This window comes from Symphalangus syndactylus, chromosome 22, assembly GCF_028878055.3.
Source record: "Symphalangus syndactylus isolate Jambi chromosome 22, NHGRI_mSymSyn1-v2.1_pri, whole genome shotgun sequence".
Taxonomy (NCBI): domain Eukaryota; kingdom Metazoa; phylum Chordata; class Mammalia; order Primates; family Hylobatidae; genus Symphalangus; species Symphalangus syndactylus.
This window is the reverse complement of record NC_072444.2, coordinates 51,524,545-51,543,769: the sequence shown is the minus strand read 5'-3', so window position 1 is coordinate 51,543,769 and position 19,225 is coordinate 51,524,545. Positions and strand designations below refer to the sequence as shown.

General features: G+C 49.5%; 1 protein-coding gene across 1 annotated transcript in view; it reads right to left on the bottom strand.

Moving 5' to 3' along the window:
- SCTR (secretin receptor) overlaps positions 1-19,225 on the bottom strand; it is a 76,033-nt gene that overhangs the window by 39,715 nt on the left and 17,093 nt on the right. Inside the window, exon 2 of the mRNA XM_055262143.1 lies at positions 14,186-14,306. Coding sequence (XP_055118118.1) covers positions 14,186-14,306 — 121 coding nt within the window. The remainder of the gene's footprint in view (positions 1-14,185; positions 14,307-19,225) is intronic.

Below are 19,225 nucleotides of genomic sequence, written 5' to 3'. Positions count from 1 at the left end.
GAAGATGAAGAAAGAGCAAAGGGACTTCTTACACGGCGGTGGGCAGGAGTACACCTGCAGGGAAACTCCCCTTTATGAAATCACCAGATCTCATGAGACTTATTCACTATCACGAGAACAGCGTGGGAAAAACCTACCCCCACAATTCGATTACCTTTCTCCAGCTCCCTCCCATGACACATGGGAATTCTGGGAGCTACAGTTCAAGATGAGATTTGAGTGGGGACATAGCCAAACCATATCAGGTACTTTGAATGCTATGAACCAGTGATAAGATCTTACCAAGTCCCTCACAAATTCAACAAGCTGTTCGGCAGGTATTCATTTTATATTCGTATGTGAGCTGTGACTGTACTGTCTTTTAAGACATCATTTCACATAACCACTCACCAATTCTCCCAAAATTGATCCAAGGGCAGGCACACAGGGAAACTGCTTCCTGCAACAGACTTCTGGAACCCGTGCCCTCTGAGAGGTCATCACTGGGGCCAGGCTTGGAAGGGGCTAGAAATGAGCTGAGGGACACCCATGAGGTGAGCCACAGTCAGCGCTCCTCCAGTTTGGGGAACATGGCGCAGGGCAGAGCCCAAAAAGAAAGAGCCAGGACTTGAGTCGGCCCACCCGGGCTCCAGGCCTCCCCCACCTTGCCAGCTGCCCTGCTCACTTGCTCATCTCTTGTGGGAGGACCAGCACCTCCCTCCTGAGGCTATCCAGTGGAAGAGCTCAAAGCCCAACTCAAAAGCCTGCCCAGAGCAGGCAGTGGGACTGGCAACCCCTTTCCCGCTGGCTTCCCCAGGCCTGTTCCTTTTTCATCTGGATTCAGGAGGTTGGACTAGGCTGGGTCCCCTGAATGGCAATTCTTAGCTCTGGGGACTGGGCGATGGATGCAGTGTGCACACGTCGAGGGAGTACCCAGATGGCAAATGCTCAGCTTTTTTAAGGAGCAAGAACCTGTTTTCAGGCATCAATCTGACCAGACCCAAAGCATCCATAGTGTCCTTGACCCCTTCATCCCCTCTAAGTGAAATCTCCCTGGTGACCTGTCACATTGCAGAAGTGTGACCCTCCAGCCTACATCAGAATGAGCTGGGTGCCTGTCAGAGATATGCAGATCTCTAGGCCCCAGATCCTCCTTGTGAGACCAGACCCAGGAATCTGCATTTTAAGAATTCCCCAAAGATGCTGCTGAAGTGGTTCCAGGGCTTGCTTTGAGAATTTCCACTCTGAGTCTCCCTGCTCCCCACAGCTGAGTGTTCCTCATTTCTAGGCTCAGCCCTACCCCTGGCTCCCAGGAGCAATTCACAGAGTGAGACAGGCAGTCACAGACCCACCAGTGGGGGTCACTACCAACTGTGTCTTCACCTTGGTACCTGGGTACAGATGCCTCCGCCACCACCAGGCAGAGAGCCCAGGAGAGCAGGCCCCTGTGCCTACGATGGGCCAGGCATAGCACAGGTGCTCAGCAAACACAGCAGTTGAACAAATGAAGGGACGCCAGCTGGAACCACTGCCTCCTGCATCAGTCCCCGCCAGGCATCCCTCGTAAACGAGCTTTCGCCTTGACACCCAGTTGACTTCTACATTCTGCATCCAGGGCCTGCCAGCTCTGGTGCGGTGCTGATTGGGGGGAGCCCTGTGCGTCCCACACTTGAGCTCCTGTAATCCCATGGCAGTGTCCCCAGTTCCCAAGGTGCCTGGCTCTACCCCCACTTTATAAATGCAGCAATCAAGCAGAGCCAGAAGTGGCTTCCCGGGCCACACAGCCAGGACACGGAGGGGATGAAATCAGTCTTCACCCAGCCCTCCACCCACCTGACCTGTCTCCAGGTGACACTGGCCCCAGCTGCCTAGTGCCCTCCTTGTTCAAGCCAGGCTGTGGGACCTGGAGAGAGGCAGAGGGGGTGGGGAACGGTAGGGTGGGCCGGGCCAGGGCCTGGGTCAGGGAGGATGCTGGCCTAGAGCTGGAAGCCACGGCAGGTGTGGCCTGTTTCTCCGTGAAGAGAGGCCCAGCCCCTAGCGGGAGAGGGGAAGTGGGAGGGCCCAGAGAGTAACCCAGTCCTGAAATCAGGATGCCTGTTGGGGCTTTGGAGGCGGGGCAGTCCCAGGAGCCACAAGGGCAGGCTGCGGCCATGAGCAAGGGTGTCCAAGAATTGGAGAGGGACACAGAAGGCAGTGTGTGGGCGGGGCTTTCACAGGACAGTGGAAGCATCTATGAGGCCAAGGGGCAGGGGTCTGTGTCCTTGGAGGCATATGGGAAATGAGGAACTCCTTGGATATTCCAGAAGCTTCACCTGCAACAGGAGTAGCGGGAGCTTCTCTCTGCTGCGCAATCCCCAGGGAGGGTTCCGCCACTATCCCAAGGCTGCCTGTCCACATTCCAGCTGTGGACGCTGCTGGCTGGGCCTGAGCAGGGTCTCAGGAACTCAGCAGGCCCGCCGGGTAACCCTGGGCCTACCCAGATGCCTGTGGGATGGGGACTTGGTCCTGAGGACCCTTTATGGACAGCCCACTGTGTGTCTCCGTGCTGACCTAGCCTGGCACCTGGAGTCTCAGGAGGCTGAGGCTGACCCGGGGCTCTCTTTCCCTATGCGGCCGTCTCAGGGTTGCAGCAGGATGCTGCGTTTCAAGTTGCAGCTCCCCTGCCAGCTCAGGTTAGCCTCTCTTGCATTGGAAGCAGCTGGGGCATTTCCAGAGCATGGAAAAAGGCAGGAGCCTTTTGCCTCACTTGTGGAAAAACAGATTCAGTGCTGGCTGGACTGGCCGGGTCAGCCAGAGTACCAGCCGCAGGCTCCAGGCCATGAGGCTGGACAATGCCTGGCTGGTTGGCCAGACAGATGTGGACGGTGCCAGCACGTCTGAGAGGCTTCCTAACTTAGGTCATGTCAGGCAGGGCCCCCAGGGATGCCTGGGGACAGGCCATGCCAGGCCTGTGTTGGATGCACATCAGACATCCTGGAGCTGAGGTTGACAGCAGCTCAAGGGTCAGTAGGGTCACTGCCCCACGGCAGAGATGAGGAAGCTGAGGTTCCAAGAGGGGAAAGTGACAAGTGTGGGTGACAGAGCTGGTGATAATGGAGCTGGGATCCCACTCGGCCTTCCCATCTCCCCAGCCTGGGACAGGCTGCCTCCTCCAGGCTGGCCTTGGTGGCAGCAGACCTGGCTGCTAGCCCCACACAGTGTTGATCGGTTCCTGAGCACGAGTGACACTGCCTTGTTCTCTCCCAGCCCTGGCTCCAGCGTCTGGGCACAGAAGGCACAGAACAGACCTAGGGTTTCCCAGTGTGCGATGAGCTCACCACTCACTGGTGGCCTGTGCTTTTTGCTGGTACATGGTTGAACACTTTTTCGTAGTTGCACTTTTTTAAAGAAAATTTAATGTGTATTAGAAACATGATAAAACTAGCATATCACGTCTGTGATTTTATAGCTACTATTGTTTAGGATGAGGCTAAGTTTTTTAAAAGTCCATTGATTGAAAGGAAAACATATGAAGGAACCATAGTACAGGAGGCGCGTGGCTATAGCCAGGCTGGAGGGAATGTGGCTTGGGGGAGCTGGGCAGTCCCTGTGGCCTCCTCAGTGCTTGTGGAGGCTGCCTCGCACTGTCCCCAGGCTTTGAATGCAGCATCTCAGACCCCACTCCTGGACTCCTCAATCCCCCAAGCCAAGCGGGAATGGGAGGCAGGGGAGATGCTCCTGGCTTAGATTCGGATACCTGTCCTGGCTCTGGCCTTCCCAGGGAGCCCTGGCAGGGAAGGGACACAGCCCAGGACTAGGGTCATCCTGGGCAGTTTTAGTTCCAGAGCAGCACAGCTCACTGCCTGAGTTGGGGGTAAGTGGCATTCATTGAGATAGGGGATGGGGGAGCTTTGTCAATAGGGCCACACTTACTGAGCCACGAGGGAGGGGTCACCACCCCAGGAGAGCCAGGGCTAGGAGGAATATACCTTAGCTGTGTGGGCAGGCAGATCCAAAGCATGTGGAGAGCAGGGCTCCCCACCCCTCTGTCGTCTCTGATGGCCACCTCCGCCACCAACTGTCTGGCTGGAGGGGGTGGGATGGAAGGCTGGGAAGTTTAAGTGGGGAAACAAGAGAAGACAATGCCACCACCTGGGGAGGAGGGGTTGCCTGCCCCAGTGCCCGTGGCCCAGGAGGACAGCATGGGATACCAGGTTGAGGGAGGTGGTGTGGTGGAGATAGAATGGGCTTTGGACCCAAGCCTACCTTGGGTATGACACTTAACCTCTGTCAGCCTCAGTTTCCTCATCTATAAAATGGGCACAGTAATATTTCCCAGGATTTTTGAGAGAATTAAATGATATGTGGGTGCAGTGGAATACTTTCTGGAATACTTTCTGATCCATCAGTCTCTTCTTTTTTCTTCTCCTGTTTTTTTTGTTTGTTTTTGTTTTTGCGTTTTTGTTTTTTTGCCTTTTCTCTCCCCTTCCTCCTCAGATTGAAGTCACAGAGAAAGGCAGGAAAACTTCCTGGCTTGGGTTTCCAAAGGCCTCTGGGGGATGAAGAGGTATTCTGGGATAATCAAAGCACTTGGGGAAAACAGAAAAAGGGCAAGAATTCCCACAGACTGGGGAGAGATGGAGGGGAAGTGATGAGCTGGGACATGGAAGGTTCCAGAAGAGGCGCAAATACCCTGCTGTCCAGCCAACCCTGAGGAGGTGGGATGTCCCAGAGGAGAAAGGGCTGTGGGGGTAGGTCTAGATGGGCAGACTACATACAGCCTTGCCAAGCCCATGCCTCCCGGCAAAGCACAGGAGGGGCCAGTGGCCCAGGATAGACAGGGCTCTGCCAGTCACCACCTGTGACTGACACCATCGTCAGCTACAGGCGAGATCCCCCTGAACACGGTGGTGCTACGTGAATCTCCAGCTCCCTGGGAAAACTGCAGGGGAAGATCCAGAAATGTCTGCCATCCCAGGAGAATGCTATCAGAATTAAAGTCAGCAAATGGAGAAAGTTCTATTTTCACCCAAAGGGGTTTATAGATAAAGATTCCTGGTCTTTATATTTGTGGAGCCCCTGGCCCTGGGCCAGGTCTGAAGCAGACCCAGCAATGTCAGCTTCCTCTGTCCTGCCCACAGGGATAGAGAGGTGGCCCCAGAGGCAGGTCTGGGTGGGTAGGGGGAGGACTGAGAGAGGGGAAAGGGCCATCTCAGAGGGCAGGACAGTGCCTGGGAGTTTGCCCTGCATTCACCTGGCATGGAGCCTCTATCCTCCAGTCCTCTATAAATAAGCTCAGATGGCCTGATAAAAACCTGCGACTATTTCTGGAGCAATGTGTCAGGCTGCAGTGGCAGGGGGCCATGCTGAACTGGGCCACTCACACCCCTCCATGTCCCTGGTGCTCACTTCATCGGCTGATGGGGTCACCAGGGAAGCCACAGCTCCTCTTTGTCTTGCCCTTGTGTCTGTCCTCTCCTACCTTCTGCTTCTGCCGGTGTTTGCTCTTTCCTCTGCCCGTGGACTGCCACATCCATCTCTCAGGCACCTCCACCCCTGCTCACCCCCACTCATCCCTTTCTCCTCCCCAGAACCCACTGTGGCTTAGGACGAGCTCCTGCACAGCGGCCTGTTTCCCAATTGCATCATGTATCTCTTCGCCTCTCTTGGCTCAGCCCTGGCCCCATCCCCAGGCCATCCACGGGGCAGCCTGGTGAGGTTTCCTCAGCTTTGCTAATGACTTGACCTACAGTCTTAAGTCAAGAATGTGTCGCTCTCCTTTGTGATGGCTGGACACACAGGAGCTGTGGTCAGGATGGGGCCAGAGGAGCTGAAATCCCAGGGCAACAAGGGCATTTAAAAGCACATCACAGGAGAAACAGCTAAAGAGTCTTGGAACCAGGTATCATAAGCTGTTTGATGGGATGAACTATCTTCGGAGTAATGAGGTCCCCATCACTGAAAGTATTCAAGCAGAGAGAGTCATGGAATTAGGAGACTGGGAAGAGCATCAGACACTGAATGAAGTCTGCACTAGGTGAGATGAAGAACCTTCCAGCCCTGAGGCCGAGCAGCCACTTCTCTGGAGCAGGCTGGCCCATCTATGTCCAGGAGGCCAGCCCCAGGCCAGCTTCTGAGCACTGGGAGCTAAGTCCTTCCCCTTCCAGAGACTGCACAAAGTGTGTGCCACCCCCACGGAACCCTCCTCATCCACCCAAGAACTCTCCTCACCTGACCTAAAGCTCTTCCTTTCACACCACCTTTCAAGCGAATTAAGGATTAATTGCCAGCAGCAATCTCTGTCTTTGTTTGTTTTCTCTAATGGAAAACCTTTCTCTCGGGAGGGTAAGGTTATCAGTCATTAACAGCTCAGTTGTGCTGTGTTTGATTAGACTGGATGGCAAAGCTGAGTCCTATTTCAGCTCTGTGCGATCCTGGGCCCCTTGGAGCCTGTTTTCTCATCTATGAAATGGGAGTAATAATAGTGCTTATTGCACAGTTGTTTTAAGAACTAAAAATTTAAATTGTCTAGAATGTTATACAAACATAAGCTAACATATTTTGGAAAAATGAGCCAAGATCAGTGGTGCCAAGGGAAGAATGGGCAGAGGTGAGCTGTGGGCAGCCATGGAGGATGGTCCAGGGTATGGCTGCCAGAGGGCATCGGGGGCCAGGCGACTCCAGAAAGGAGCTAGGCATGTTAGAGAACACTGCACTAACAGCCAGCACACATGAAGAACCGATTCATACTACACCGTGGATGAACCTCAAGAACATTATTTTCGGCAAAAGCCGACAGACACAAAAGGTCACATAGCAAATGCTTCCGTTGATATGAAATGTCCAGCACTGGCAAATCCACACAGACAGAAAGTAGACTAGGAATAGCCAGCAGCTGCGGAGAGGGAAGGAGGGGAGTGATGACTTAGTGGGTACAGAGATTTTATTTTGGGGTAATGAAGATATTTTGGAATGAGACAAAGCTGGTGGCTGCATAGAGCATTATGAGTGTGCTAACTGCCATTGAATTATTCACTTTAAAACAGTTAATTTAACACTATGTGAATTTCACCTCAATAAAAAAGGTAAAAAATAAAAAGCCTGTTTTCCTGGACCCATGCTCTGGGGAGTGGGCAACCAGCAGGCAGAGACAAGAAGGAAAAGGGGACGGCATGACCCCACTTGAAGGCAAGGTCACTAAGGCTCAGAGAGGACCAGTGTCTTGCTCAAGGTCACAGAGCACCTGTGTGACACAGCAGGACACATGCCCAGGTCTGTCTGACTGTCAAGCCCACACCTTTCCTGTCACCACACTGTCCTTCTGGAACATTCTTCTCCTGGGGAGAGCCATGGCCCTTCCACCTGCCGGCTCTGAGGGGGTATTGGCCTCTGTAAACAAAGTAATAAATAGCCCTGTGGGGCAGGCCATGCAGCTATTAGGGTGACCCTGAAACGTTCCCACAAAATGCCAGTAAGACCTTGGCCACCTAACCCGGAATAGCTGAAGAGTTAATTTTTTATTTGTGATAAGTGTGGCGGGCTCAGTGACAGCTCCTTGAGTGGTGTTTCCTGTGACTCGTCTGGCGTTCAAACATTAACCTCTACCCCAGGGAGCTTAACCATTAACCCTGCACGCTCAACAGAGAGCCCCAGCAGCCCCTCCCCCGACACAGGTGCCAGGATAGAGCCTCAGTGCTGGGAGAGGCACCCTGGACACCAGATCTAGGCCTTGGCCATTTCTCCTCTTAGTCTTTTAGGGGATTTTTCCTCAGACATCACACCCACTCCACACTCCCAGATGGAGCCCTTGGCCCTGGCTTCTGACCCCCTCAGTGGGGCAGACCTGAAGACTTTTCCAGCAGGCTAGAGTCCTTGGGCATCTTTGGAGCTTTAAAACCATGTTTTCAAAGTAACAGGTCCCCTTTCCTAAATGCACACTGCAGAAGGTCAATATGCAAAACAGATCCCAGTGACAGCTGTTTGTGATGGGGGTGCAGCTGAGCCACCCTTTCACCCACCTGCACGCTGGCCCTCCTTGGTTCAGCCGCCAGGGCCTGGCCAGACACCACAGCTCTTGCAAAGCCAGGGGAGTCCTTTTCTCAAGGAGAGTAAGGTCCGGAAGAGAGGGGTATGGTCAGGGCTTGCCCAGGTCCCTCCAGTGAGTGTGAGGCAGAAGCCAGGCAGGAATCCCCAGTGAGCTTTCTACACCCTGGATGCACAGTCAGGACCTGGCGGAAAGGGCTGGTGCACTGCGTGGGGAGCCTTAGGGAAGAAAGATGACCGATTCTGCTCAGATCGGTCAATCCGGAATTGAGACATGGACGTGGGTGCAACTTCCCAGAGTAATGTGAATGTGCACTTGGCATTGGCAAGGTGACTGGGCAAGAGGTTCGCAGAAGAGGCACCACCCACAGGCAGGGCTGAGGGCCTAAGTGAACCCCAGCCATTCATGGCAGAGGTCAGCTTGGCTGCACCAAAGGGCTGGGACAGAGAGGCCATGAGAGGAGCTTCTGCCTTCTTCAGGTAGTCATTCACTTATTCCCCACAGCAGTGTCATGAAGTTGATCAGATTATCTTCCCCACTTTAAAATGGGCACATTGAGGAGTGGGGAGAATCCTCTAGCCCAAGAACTCCGGAAAGGAAGAGTGGCACCGACTCCGGCTGACTCTATTTGCTTCCTGCCTGGCATTCAGCCCTGCTCATCTCATCAGATCCAGCAGTGAGCGGCCTCACAGCAGATCCTCTGCCGCCACGGTGGGGAGAGTCTCTTCCTCGAACCATGAGAGCCCAACAGGAATGCTGGGTGCCCAGAGGGGAGCAGGAACCCCATCTGGCATGGTCACTAGTCAAAGCCTGAGTGGGGCAGGCAGAGCCGGCTCACCACTCCATAGGGGAGGGCCACGGAAGACAGGGACTCACCTCTCTCCCCCGAGGTTAGACCCTGGAGAGCATCCCTCCACTGGTGACTGGACCACGTTGCTCACCTCAGTTAATTTATGACAAGTTGGGCAGCTGGGGGCATTCGTGTCCTCTGCCGGGGCCTCGCCTGCCTCCAAGGCTCCACCTCATCTCCCACTCCTCCTTGGGGCCAGCTGTCTTTTGTTTTCTCCTTTCTCCCTGCTCTTGGTCATGTATCTGCCCTCATTCACACAGTAAGTCAGTCAACAAACACACACTGAATACTTGGTCTGGCAAGCCCTGTGTCAAGCACTGGGGAAGAAGGAAGGCGACACTGTAGCTGCCTCAAGCTGGGGCAGGGACAGTCCAGGAAACACACCTTTACAGTGCAGTGCAGAGGTGCCAGGAGAGAGAGAAACAGTCTCCTGCAGGAGTTGGGGTGACTCGCTTGGCCAGGGGAGCTATGGGCATTCAGACTTCATTCCTAGAGGAGTCTGAAAAGGTGGGTGGCTTCAGAGGGAAGAAGATGGAGAATGGTGTTGTAGCAGAGGGGTCTGCATCTGCAAAGGCTGGAGGCAGGAAAGAAATGGACAGGCAGGAAATTGCAAGCAATTTGGTTGACAGTTGAGCTGACTGGCAGTGTTTGGGGTGGAGATGTGGACAGGGGCCAAGTCATGAGTTGGGCCTCATCCTGGAACCACTGGAGAACAGTGGGACATTTTAAACACATCTTTTGTTAAAATAACCATCCCTTACTTCTCAGTGTAAACGATAGTTCACCATCAGCCCCCTCAGAGGCTCTGCATTCTAGGCCCTATCTCACAGAGCTGCTGTCATTGGAATTTCAGGCATTGTCTTTGGGGACAGGAGGTGGGGGACACCCACAATTCGGCTGCACCTCTGGCTGGCCTTGTTGGTGCCTTGCTTCCTGCTGTCCCAGACACAGTTTCTGGGGATAGCAGGAAATCAGAAGGCTCTCTCTGGTGCCCCCATGAATGCCATAAGACCATGGTCTGGCTCCCCAAGTGCAGTCAGAGCCAGAGGGAAAGTGCAGTCAGGTAGAGGGAAAGCAAAGGCTCAGACTGTGGGAGAGATGTCTGTTCTGTTCCTGTCCCTCGTGCAGTGGCTGAGTGCATGGGCTAAAGCACATTTGCAGCATCCATGTTGCTGCCTCCGCTGCTCACAAGCCCTCATTTTCCTCTGCTTCCAGCTACTCCTGACAGATGAGGGCCGGGAGTGCTCCAGGCTGGCTCCTGGGTCCTCTTCCCTTCCCGCTCCTGCACTCTCCTGGTGCAACCTCAGCCTCACCTGCCGCCCATGCAGAGGTTTATCCCCAGCCCTCATCCCCACTCTGAAGTCTCACCTCTACACGTCTAAAACTACATTTGTGATTTTTTATCTCCTCTCCTCCAAAATACTGATCTTCCTTTATTCCTTCCTCCAGTTGCTCAAGTCAAACACCTGGGGGCCATCCTGGATTCTCCGTCTCTCACCTCATTCCCAATCCAGCTCATCACCATGTGTGGTCAGTGTCCCCACCCACACAGCTCTGCCATGGGTGTGCGCCTTTCCAGCCCTTGCAGTGGAACCTGCTTGTAACTCCTTAGCCTTAACCTTTTCTGGGCACACCAATCTCACTTTCACCCATTGGCCCAGTATCCCTTTGTCTGGGGGCTTTCTCTAGCTACCGTTTGTCCCTAAGCACAGCAGGCTGGAAGTGCAAGGGAACGAAAACTGCTTGCTCCGAAGCTGCCCCACCTCTGACTGACGGAGCACTGGTGGATGCATCCTCCAGTCCTGTGCGACTTGGAGGCATGTGTTCCACAAGTGCCCACAGTGATGATGCAACATTTACCAGCTTTCTTCTCTTCCCTGTCTCGGTTCCCAGTCCTACTGATCTGGCCTGGAATCACCCGCTTCTGGGGAATCCAAACAATGACATCCCATCTGGTCCCAATGATCATATCTCTCGCCTAGACCACCAGGCTCACAGCGGGTCTCTCTGAACTACTCATGTCCTTTTCCAGTTCACCTCCCACACTGTGGCAGAGGTGGTCTTTTCATAATGCAGACGGTCACACCCCTGGCCTCCTAAGACTCTCCAGGGCTTTTGGCCACTCTTAGGATAGGACGAAAATCCCCCAAGGGACGATGAGCCCCTGTGTGCTCATCCTGCAGCAGGATCCCTCATGCCTGTGCCCAGTAACCACCAGTCAGGCTCGGGCCTTGGCGCAAACATCATTTCCTCAAGAAAGCCCTTGTGGAGGCCCAAGCCAGGTCAAGCCTCCTGATTAGACACTCAGGCAGACCCACATACTGTTCTTATCTCATCATTTTACTTCTTTCTTTCTTTCTTTCTTTCTTTCTTTCTTTCTTTCTTTCTTTCTTTCTTTCTTTCTTTTTCTTTCCTTCCTTCCTTCCTTCCTTCCTTCCTTCCTTCCTTCCTTCCTTCCTTCCTTCCTTCCTTTTGACAGAGTTTCACTCTTGTTGCCCAGGCTGGAGTGCAATGGCACGATCTTGGCTCACTGCAACCTCAGCCTCCTGGGTTCAAGCGATCCTGCTGCCTCGGCCTCCCAAGTAGCTGGGATTACAGGCGCCCACCACCACACCCGGATAATTTTGTATTCTTAGTAGAGACAGGATTTCACCTTGTTGGCCAGGCTGGTCTCAAACTCCTGACCTCAGGTGATCCACCTGCCTCGGCCCTCCAAAGTGCTGGGATTACAGGCGTGAGCCGCTGTGCCCGGCCATCAATTTCTAATCAATTGATCCATGTCTCCCTCACCAGGCTGAGTCATGGGGACAACGGCAAAGGCTGCCCACTGCCATCCTTCTCTTCTTTCTTACTAGGAGGACCTGATTTTGCTCCAGGTGGCTGCATGCACAGCTATAAACTCAACCTGCAACATCCATTGCAACTGGGGTGGCCGTGCAGTCCTATTCCGGCTGATGAAGTATACACAGAACTCACTGGGAGAGTGTCAGGAAAGTCTGGCTTCCCAGTATATCTCATCCTTCCTTCTAGTGACTTTCTTCTTCTTCCTGCCAGAAATGCAGGTATTCTTCTCTCCTCCCTGAAGGTACAGCAGCCATTATACGACCATGAGGACAGAAGCCACACGTTCAGGCAAAAGAGAAGAATTCGGAATATGGCGACATCTTGGAACTTTGCTCCAGCTCTTTTTGTAATATGCAACAAATACATTCCTATCTGGTGAAGCCAGTGTATCAAGCTCCTGCCACACACTGCCAAACGCATTCCTAAGTGATGAGAGCACAGCCGACAACGCTTATTTCTCACCACTCACCTGACACCACTAAGTGCTAAATAAGCATTCTTTGAATGAATGCTTTTCATTTCACACCAACTCCATAAAATAGATGTGCAAACTGAGGCCTTGTTCAAGATCAGTCTGTCTAATTTAAAAGCCTGGGTTCTGTGTATTTTTCTTTCCCTCTCTCTTTCTTTTCAGATTGAAGAAAAATCATATAACATAACACTAACCATTAACCATTTAAAGTGTACAATTTAGTGACTTAGTACCTTCATCATAAAATATTGTGGAAACATCACCTCTATCTAGTTCTAACACATTTTTACCGATTCCAAAAGGCAACCTGCACCCCTCAAGCAATCACTTCCCATTGTTCCTTCCTTCAGCCCCGGCAAGCACTAATCTAATTTGTCTCTATAGGTTTGGCTCATCTGCACATTTTACATCAGTGAATCATACAGTGTGCTCCTTTATTTTACTTTTTAAATATTTATTTATTTATTTATTTTGAGACAGAGTCTCACTCTGTCACCCAGGCTGGAGTGCAATGACATGATCTCCACAGCCTCCACCTCCCATGCTCAAGCGATTCTCCTGCCTCAGCCTCCTGAGTAGCTGGAATTACAGGTGCCCGCCACCATGCTGGCTAATTTTTGTATTTTTAATAGAGGTGGGGTTTCACCATGTTGGCCAGGCTGGTCTTGAACTCCTGACCTCAAATGATCTGCCCACCTTGGCCTCCCAAAGTGCTGGGATTACAGGCGTGAGCCACTGCGCCCAGCCACAATGTGTGTCCTTTTGCACCTGGCTTGTTTCACTTGGCATTATGTTTCAAGGTTTGTCCATGCTGTGGAACATATCATCGCTTCATTCTTTTTAAAGGCTGAATAATATCCCATTGGATGGATAAACCACATTTTGTTTATCCATTCGTCAGTTGATGGGCATTAGGGGTGTTTCCACCTCTTCATCCTTGTGAAGGGGGCTGTTATGAACATCCATGTACAGATGTCCGTTTGAACCCTGGCAGTGGGTTCTTAATGCTATGCCCCTCCTTATCCTTAGATGACAGAGAGCAAAGATGAGATGTTTAGGAAGGGAAGAAAAATAAAGTTAACATTTAAATATAAACTTAACACTTAAAGTGTTGATTAATAATAATAATTAACATTTAAATTAGCAATATTTACAAGGCAGCTGTATTTAACACACTTTATCTCATTTATCATTATAATCCTGAAGAAGACATTATCACCTCCATTCTTTTTTTTTTTTTTTTTTTTTGAGACAGAGTTTTGCTCTTGTTGCCCAGGCTGGAGTGCAGTGGTGCGATCTTGACTCACTGCAACCTCTGCATCCCGGGTTCAAGCGATTCTCCTGCCTCAGTCTCCCTAGTAGCTGGAATTACAGGCATGCACCACCACGCCGGGCTAATTTTGTATTTTTAGTAGAGGTGGGGTTTCACCAAATTGGTCAAGCTGGTCTCGAACTCCTGACCTCAGGTGGTCCACTCACCTCGGCCTCCCAAAGTGCTGGGATTACAGGCGTGAGCCACCATGTCTGGCCACCTCCATTCTATAAATCAGAAAATGGAGACTCAGAGGGCTAAATAATTTGCCTGTGTTCACACAGCCAGTGAGTGTCACCCAACAGGCAGCCCATACTACTGTGGACCCAGGCTGCCTTTCCTGCTACCTCACTCATGGAGCTGGCAGGGAGGTGGGAGGATGAATGAGAGGAAAACTGCCTTGCAAAGAAATTCCCACCAAGCTCTTACATTGGCCAAGTCAGCGTGCAGAAGCTGATGGTAGGAAAACACCGGCTATGTTCGCTTGCCCAGAGAAAGGAAGGGTGGTGAGGATCCGGCTTTGGGGTCCATGTGATCTGCTCACCAGAACCACTCCAGCCCTGCCCCACAAGCTGATTGTCTGAGTGAAAAAAGCTGGACCAGCTTCCCACATCCCATCCTGGCCCAGGACAAGCTCCCCATGCCCAGCAGGACTGGACATGCTCCACCCCCAAGAAAGGACGTGGGCTGTGGCAAGTCTCATACCTGGCACTGGCTGCTCTGTGCCCAGGTCTCCTGTCTGCTCTCTGGAAAGTTCCTGAAGGCACTGGTCTTGCTCTTCCCACAGCACTTGTAGCACGTCACATAGTCGGGGAAGGGCTCCAGTCTGCAAGTCCAAAACCAGGGATGCTCATCATTGCCACTAACTCAATCCTGCCACACAAGGACTTTCCATGGGGGAGAATGGAGCAAGACAATGGAGCTTCAATGGGGATTCGAGCAAAGCAAAGCCATTGCCTGCAAGGATCTCCTGGTCTGCAGGAAAGGTGGAGGCAGCCGCTCCTGGGAGAGAATTCAGAACACAGCTGGGAAAGCTGGGATGTGCAAATCATCTGTGGCTTATTCACTGCAAATTTTGCTTTTATCAAGGCTCCTGAGCCCAACAAGCTGTTTGCTTTCTCAGCACCTTACTCTTCATCTGTGGGACTTACTTTATGCTACTCAAACTGTGTGAGTCTTTTCTTTTTTGAAAGCTTAGTGTTTTTTGTTTTCTTTGGTCTTGTTTTCTATTTTTCTAGAGACAGGATCTTTCTCTGTCACTCACGCTGGAGTGCAGTGGTGTGATCATAGCCCACTGCAGCCTTGATCTCCTGGGCTCAAGCGATCCTCCCACCTCAGTGCTCCCAGCAGCTAGGACTACAGGCCAGGCATGTGCCACCATGCCTGGATATAGATTTACACACAAACACACAAATGCACACACACACACACACATATATATATATACATACATACATACATACACACAAAATAGAGAAGGGGGGTCTCACTATGTTGCCCAGACTGGTATCAAACTCCTGGGATTATAGGCATGAGCCTCTGTGTCCAGCCTGAAAACCTAGTTTTGATTCAGACAAGTTGTTTAAAACGTACACTAACCATCTTGTCCCACAGAAGAGTGCATACATCACACCTAGAACAGCGAGTGCAGGGAGGAGTTGGACCGGAGGGTGGAGGAGGGACTGGCACTCAGCTGTGCCTTCCTCACTCTTTCCAGTGGCACACGGCTCATGCACTCCTGCTCTTGTCCTCTTTCTTGTGGGGTCTCACCTGGTTCTTGCTGAAGCCCATAGTCTCTGGAAATTCCAACATAATGGAGCAGGGAGAGAAGACCCTGGAGATAAAGCCACAGTCCAAATTGGCCCAAGTAAACAAAAGCTCTGGGCCAGAGAAGGACAGCTAAGGTAGCACTATGGTCAAATGGCTGAGGCAAACAGAAGTCATCTTCTGATTAGCTCCTATTCAGGATCTTCCACATGTTACCACCCTTCACTAGTGCCATCGGAAAGGATCTATCAGCTATCAGCAACTGCTCCTCTCCCCCACTCCGTGACACCAGCTGACCAGGGCTTATGTTCCCCATGAAAAATACAAATCACCTCCCCTGGCCCAGAGCTTGTGATCAGTCATGGCCAGCTGCTGCAGAAACACCTGGGCCCAACCAGCTCTAGGAACATAGAATGCTCATTCTTTCCCCACCTTTCAGCCTTAAGTTTCCATTTACTCTCAACACCGTACAGCAAATGTGTTAATCACGTTGTTTGTCATTTAGACTCTTGATTGAAACAAGTGGTTTCCCCATGAATATAGCAGTTGTCAAGAGAGCTGGCATTGGCACACAGCTCACGCACTCCTGCTTTTGTCTTCTTCCTTGTGGGGGCTCACCTGGTTCTTGCTGAAGCCCATAGTCTCTGGCACCCTCTGGCTTCTCAGTGGAGGAAGTGGAAGAGCTTGAGTGGAAAAATCCACCTAGAGATTGGCAGGCACTGCCTGTTAGTTCACTGGTTGGCACACATTCTGTTCAGAGCCGCTTAGAAATTAACATGACTCTCAACAGGACAGAAAGTGCTGGAGGTAGTGAGACCAGGTATAATCTTTTAAGTAATTTAAGGAATTGTATATAGTAAGTGTCACAGAAACATTCATACCCTTTGGCCAACTAACTGTACTTCTGGGAATCCATCCCACATGTGGGGAAAGCGTTATATAGACAGATTCTGTCACAGCTTTATATATAACACAGAAAAAAAAGACAGACTTCTGCTTCTAGGAAAATGGGTTAGATGTACTTTTCCCTATTACTTCTACTAAGTGCAAATAAGACGCTGGACATTATATACAAAACAAACATAAGAAGACTCTGAAAAGTGGAAGAAGGTAGATGATGGGCTAGGGACCCCAGAGCCCAAGAATGACCGCGTGGTGAGTCCCACCTCATATATCACACGACTGGAGCTGAAGATGTTGGCAATAAGGAAGCACTGCCAAGTAGCGACAAAAACAGCCCCAGCAAATGCCTGATCTTTAGCCAAGGACCAGGAAAGGGGCATCTAGCAAAACAGAAACTTTTAGCCAATAACCACCCTACTCCTGCCAACCACCACAGAAAACCTATGGCCCCACCCCCACATCCCCAGAAAGGCAAAGTAGGGAGTCTGGACCCCCATCCTTGCCAAGCCATAAATGGTACCAGCCTTGGTGATGTTGGGAGGTGATATGTGTGTTTCACAGAAACTGCAAACTCTGGCCAGGGCAGTGCCAGAGAGGCCAAATAGGAGCTGTAACTTTCATCTCTGCTGTGTGGTAATGAAGTTTTCCCCAACCCATGATATCAGTGGAAACTAGACTTCTGCCCTAGTTCAGAAGTAACAAGGTCCTCCTCTTCATGTCTTCACCAGAAGGTGTCAGAGAAGTCCTAATGGAGAGTTGGGGTTTCCACTACCACCTACTGGCAGTGTGGCCACCCCCACTGCAGGGTCAGTGGAGACTGTGTGTGGAGCTGATACTCCCACCCCACCCTTATCATCAGTCACTAGGCTCCTCCCTCACTCTGCAGGTGTCAAATAAGGCAGAGTGGGAACGTTGGACTTCTATTTTCACCTAGTCATAAGAAGGGAGCACACATTCCCCCCACTTCCCCTCTCAGAAAAAAAGCTAACTAAAAGAGAAGGCTTAAATAAGATCCAGAGTTCCACAACATAAAATGAAAATGTCTATCTTTCATCGTATCAAGAACCAGGAAGATTTCAAACTGGATGAAAAAAACATAATTAACAGATGCCAACACTGAGATGATAGAGTTGTTAGAACAATCTGACAAAGATTTTAAAACATTATGAACATGCTAGAAACAAATGTAGAAATACAAACATCAGCAAAAAGGAAAGGAAAGAAGGAAGGAAGGAAGGAAGGAAGGAAGGAAGGAAGGAAGGAAGGAAGGAAGGCAGGCAGGCGGGTGGGCTAAGCAAAGAAATAAAAGATATAAAGAAGAATCAAATGGAAATTTTAGAAGTGAAAAAGATAATAACCAAAATAAAAAGCTCAGTGGATGGGCTCAAAAGCAGAATGACGGTGATGGAAGGAAGGGTGGATAGAGAAAAGAAGCAGTGACCTAGAAGATAGAACAATAGAAATTACACAACCTGAACAACAGAGATAAAATAAACTGAAAATAAAAATTAAGAAACCTTGGGGAACCTGATGGGGACTATAACAAAATATCTAGCATTCATTTCTTAGGAGTTTCAGAAGGAGAGGAGAAAGAGGGTGGAGTTGAAAAAAAGTACTCCAAAAAATAATGGCTGAAAACTTCCCAAATTTGGCAAGAGACATACACTTGCAGACTGAAGAACACAAACCAGCCCTAAAGAAGATAAATCCTTAAAAGTCCACACCAAGGCACATTATTTTTGAAAACTAAAGACTAAGAAAAAATCTAGAAAGCAGCCAGAGAAAAACTACACTTTATCTAAAGGGGGAAAACAGTTAAGATGACAACTGATTTTGCATCAGAAGTTACAGGAAGATGGCACAATATTTTTAAAGTGCTGAAAGAAAACTATTGTCAACCACAAATCCTAGATCCAGTAAAAATATCCTCCAGGAATGAAGGGGTAATCAAGACATTCTCAAATAAGAAAAAGTAAAAGAATTTGTTGCCTGTAGACTCACTCTAAAAGAATGGCTAAAAGAACTTCTCTAAATATAAAGAAGAAGTTAAAGAAGGAAAATTGGAACATGAACAAGGAAGAAGAACACAGTAAGCAAAAATGTGGGTAAATGTGATAGGTTTTCCTTCTCTTCAGTTTTCTAAATTATGTTAATGGTTGAAGCAAAAATTACAATACTGTCTGATTTTATTCTAAATGTATATCAACTACATATTTAAGACAAGCATATTACAAATGCAGGATGATAAAGGGACAAAAATAGAGGTAAGATTCTATACTATCCTTGAACTGGGAGTATGAGAACACCAGTAGACTATTATAAGTTATGTATATATAATGGAATATCTAAGAGCAACTTAAAAAGTTGCTTAAAGAGATAGACTCAAAAGCACTGTAGATAAATCAAAATAGAATTTTAAAAATTGTTCAACTAACCCACAAGAAGGCAGAGAAAAGTAAACTAAGAAATAAAAAACTTAGAGAACAAATATAAAACAAAAAATAAAAAGACAGACTGAAGCCCTCACATATCAATAGTGACATTAAATGTAAATGGTCTAAACACACCAATTTTAAAAAGAGAGAGATTGTCATATTGGATTTTTTAAACATGATTAAACTATACACCATCTACAAGAAACTCACTTTAAATATAATTTAGGCAGGTTGGAAGGATGGAAAAATATATATTATGTAAACATTAATCAAAGAAAGCAGGAGTGACTATATTAATGTAAGATAGAGTGTAGAGCAAAAACAATAACCAGAAACAGAAAGACACATTACATAATGATAAAAAAGGCAAGCTATCAAAAATATGTAGCAATCGTAAATGTGTATGCACCAAACAATTATGTTGTAAAATATATGAAACAAAAACTGATAGAACTGAAAGGAGAAATAGGCAAATCTACAATTTTAATTGGAGACTACACACCCTTCCCTTAACAATGGATAGAATAACTAGACAGAAAATCAGCAAGGATATAGGAAAACACCATTAACCAAGACAACCTAATTAACATTTATAGAACATTTCGCCCAACAACAGCAGAATACACATTTTAATCAAGTG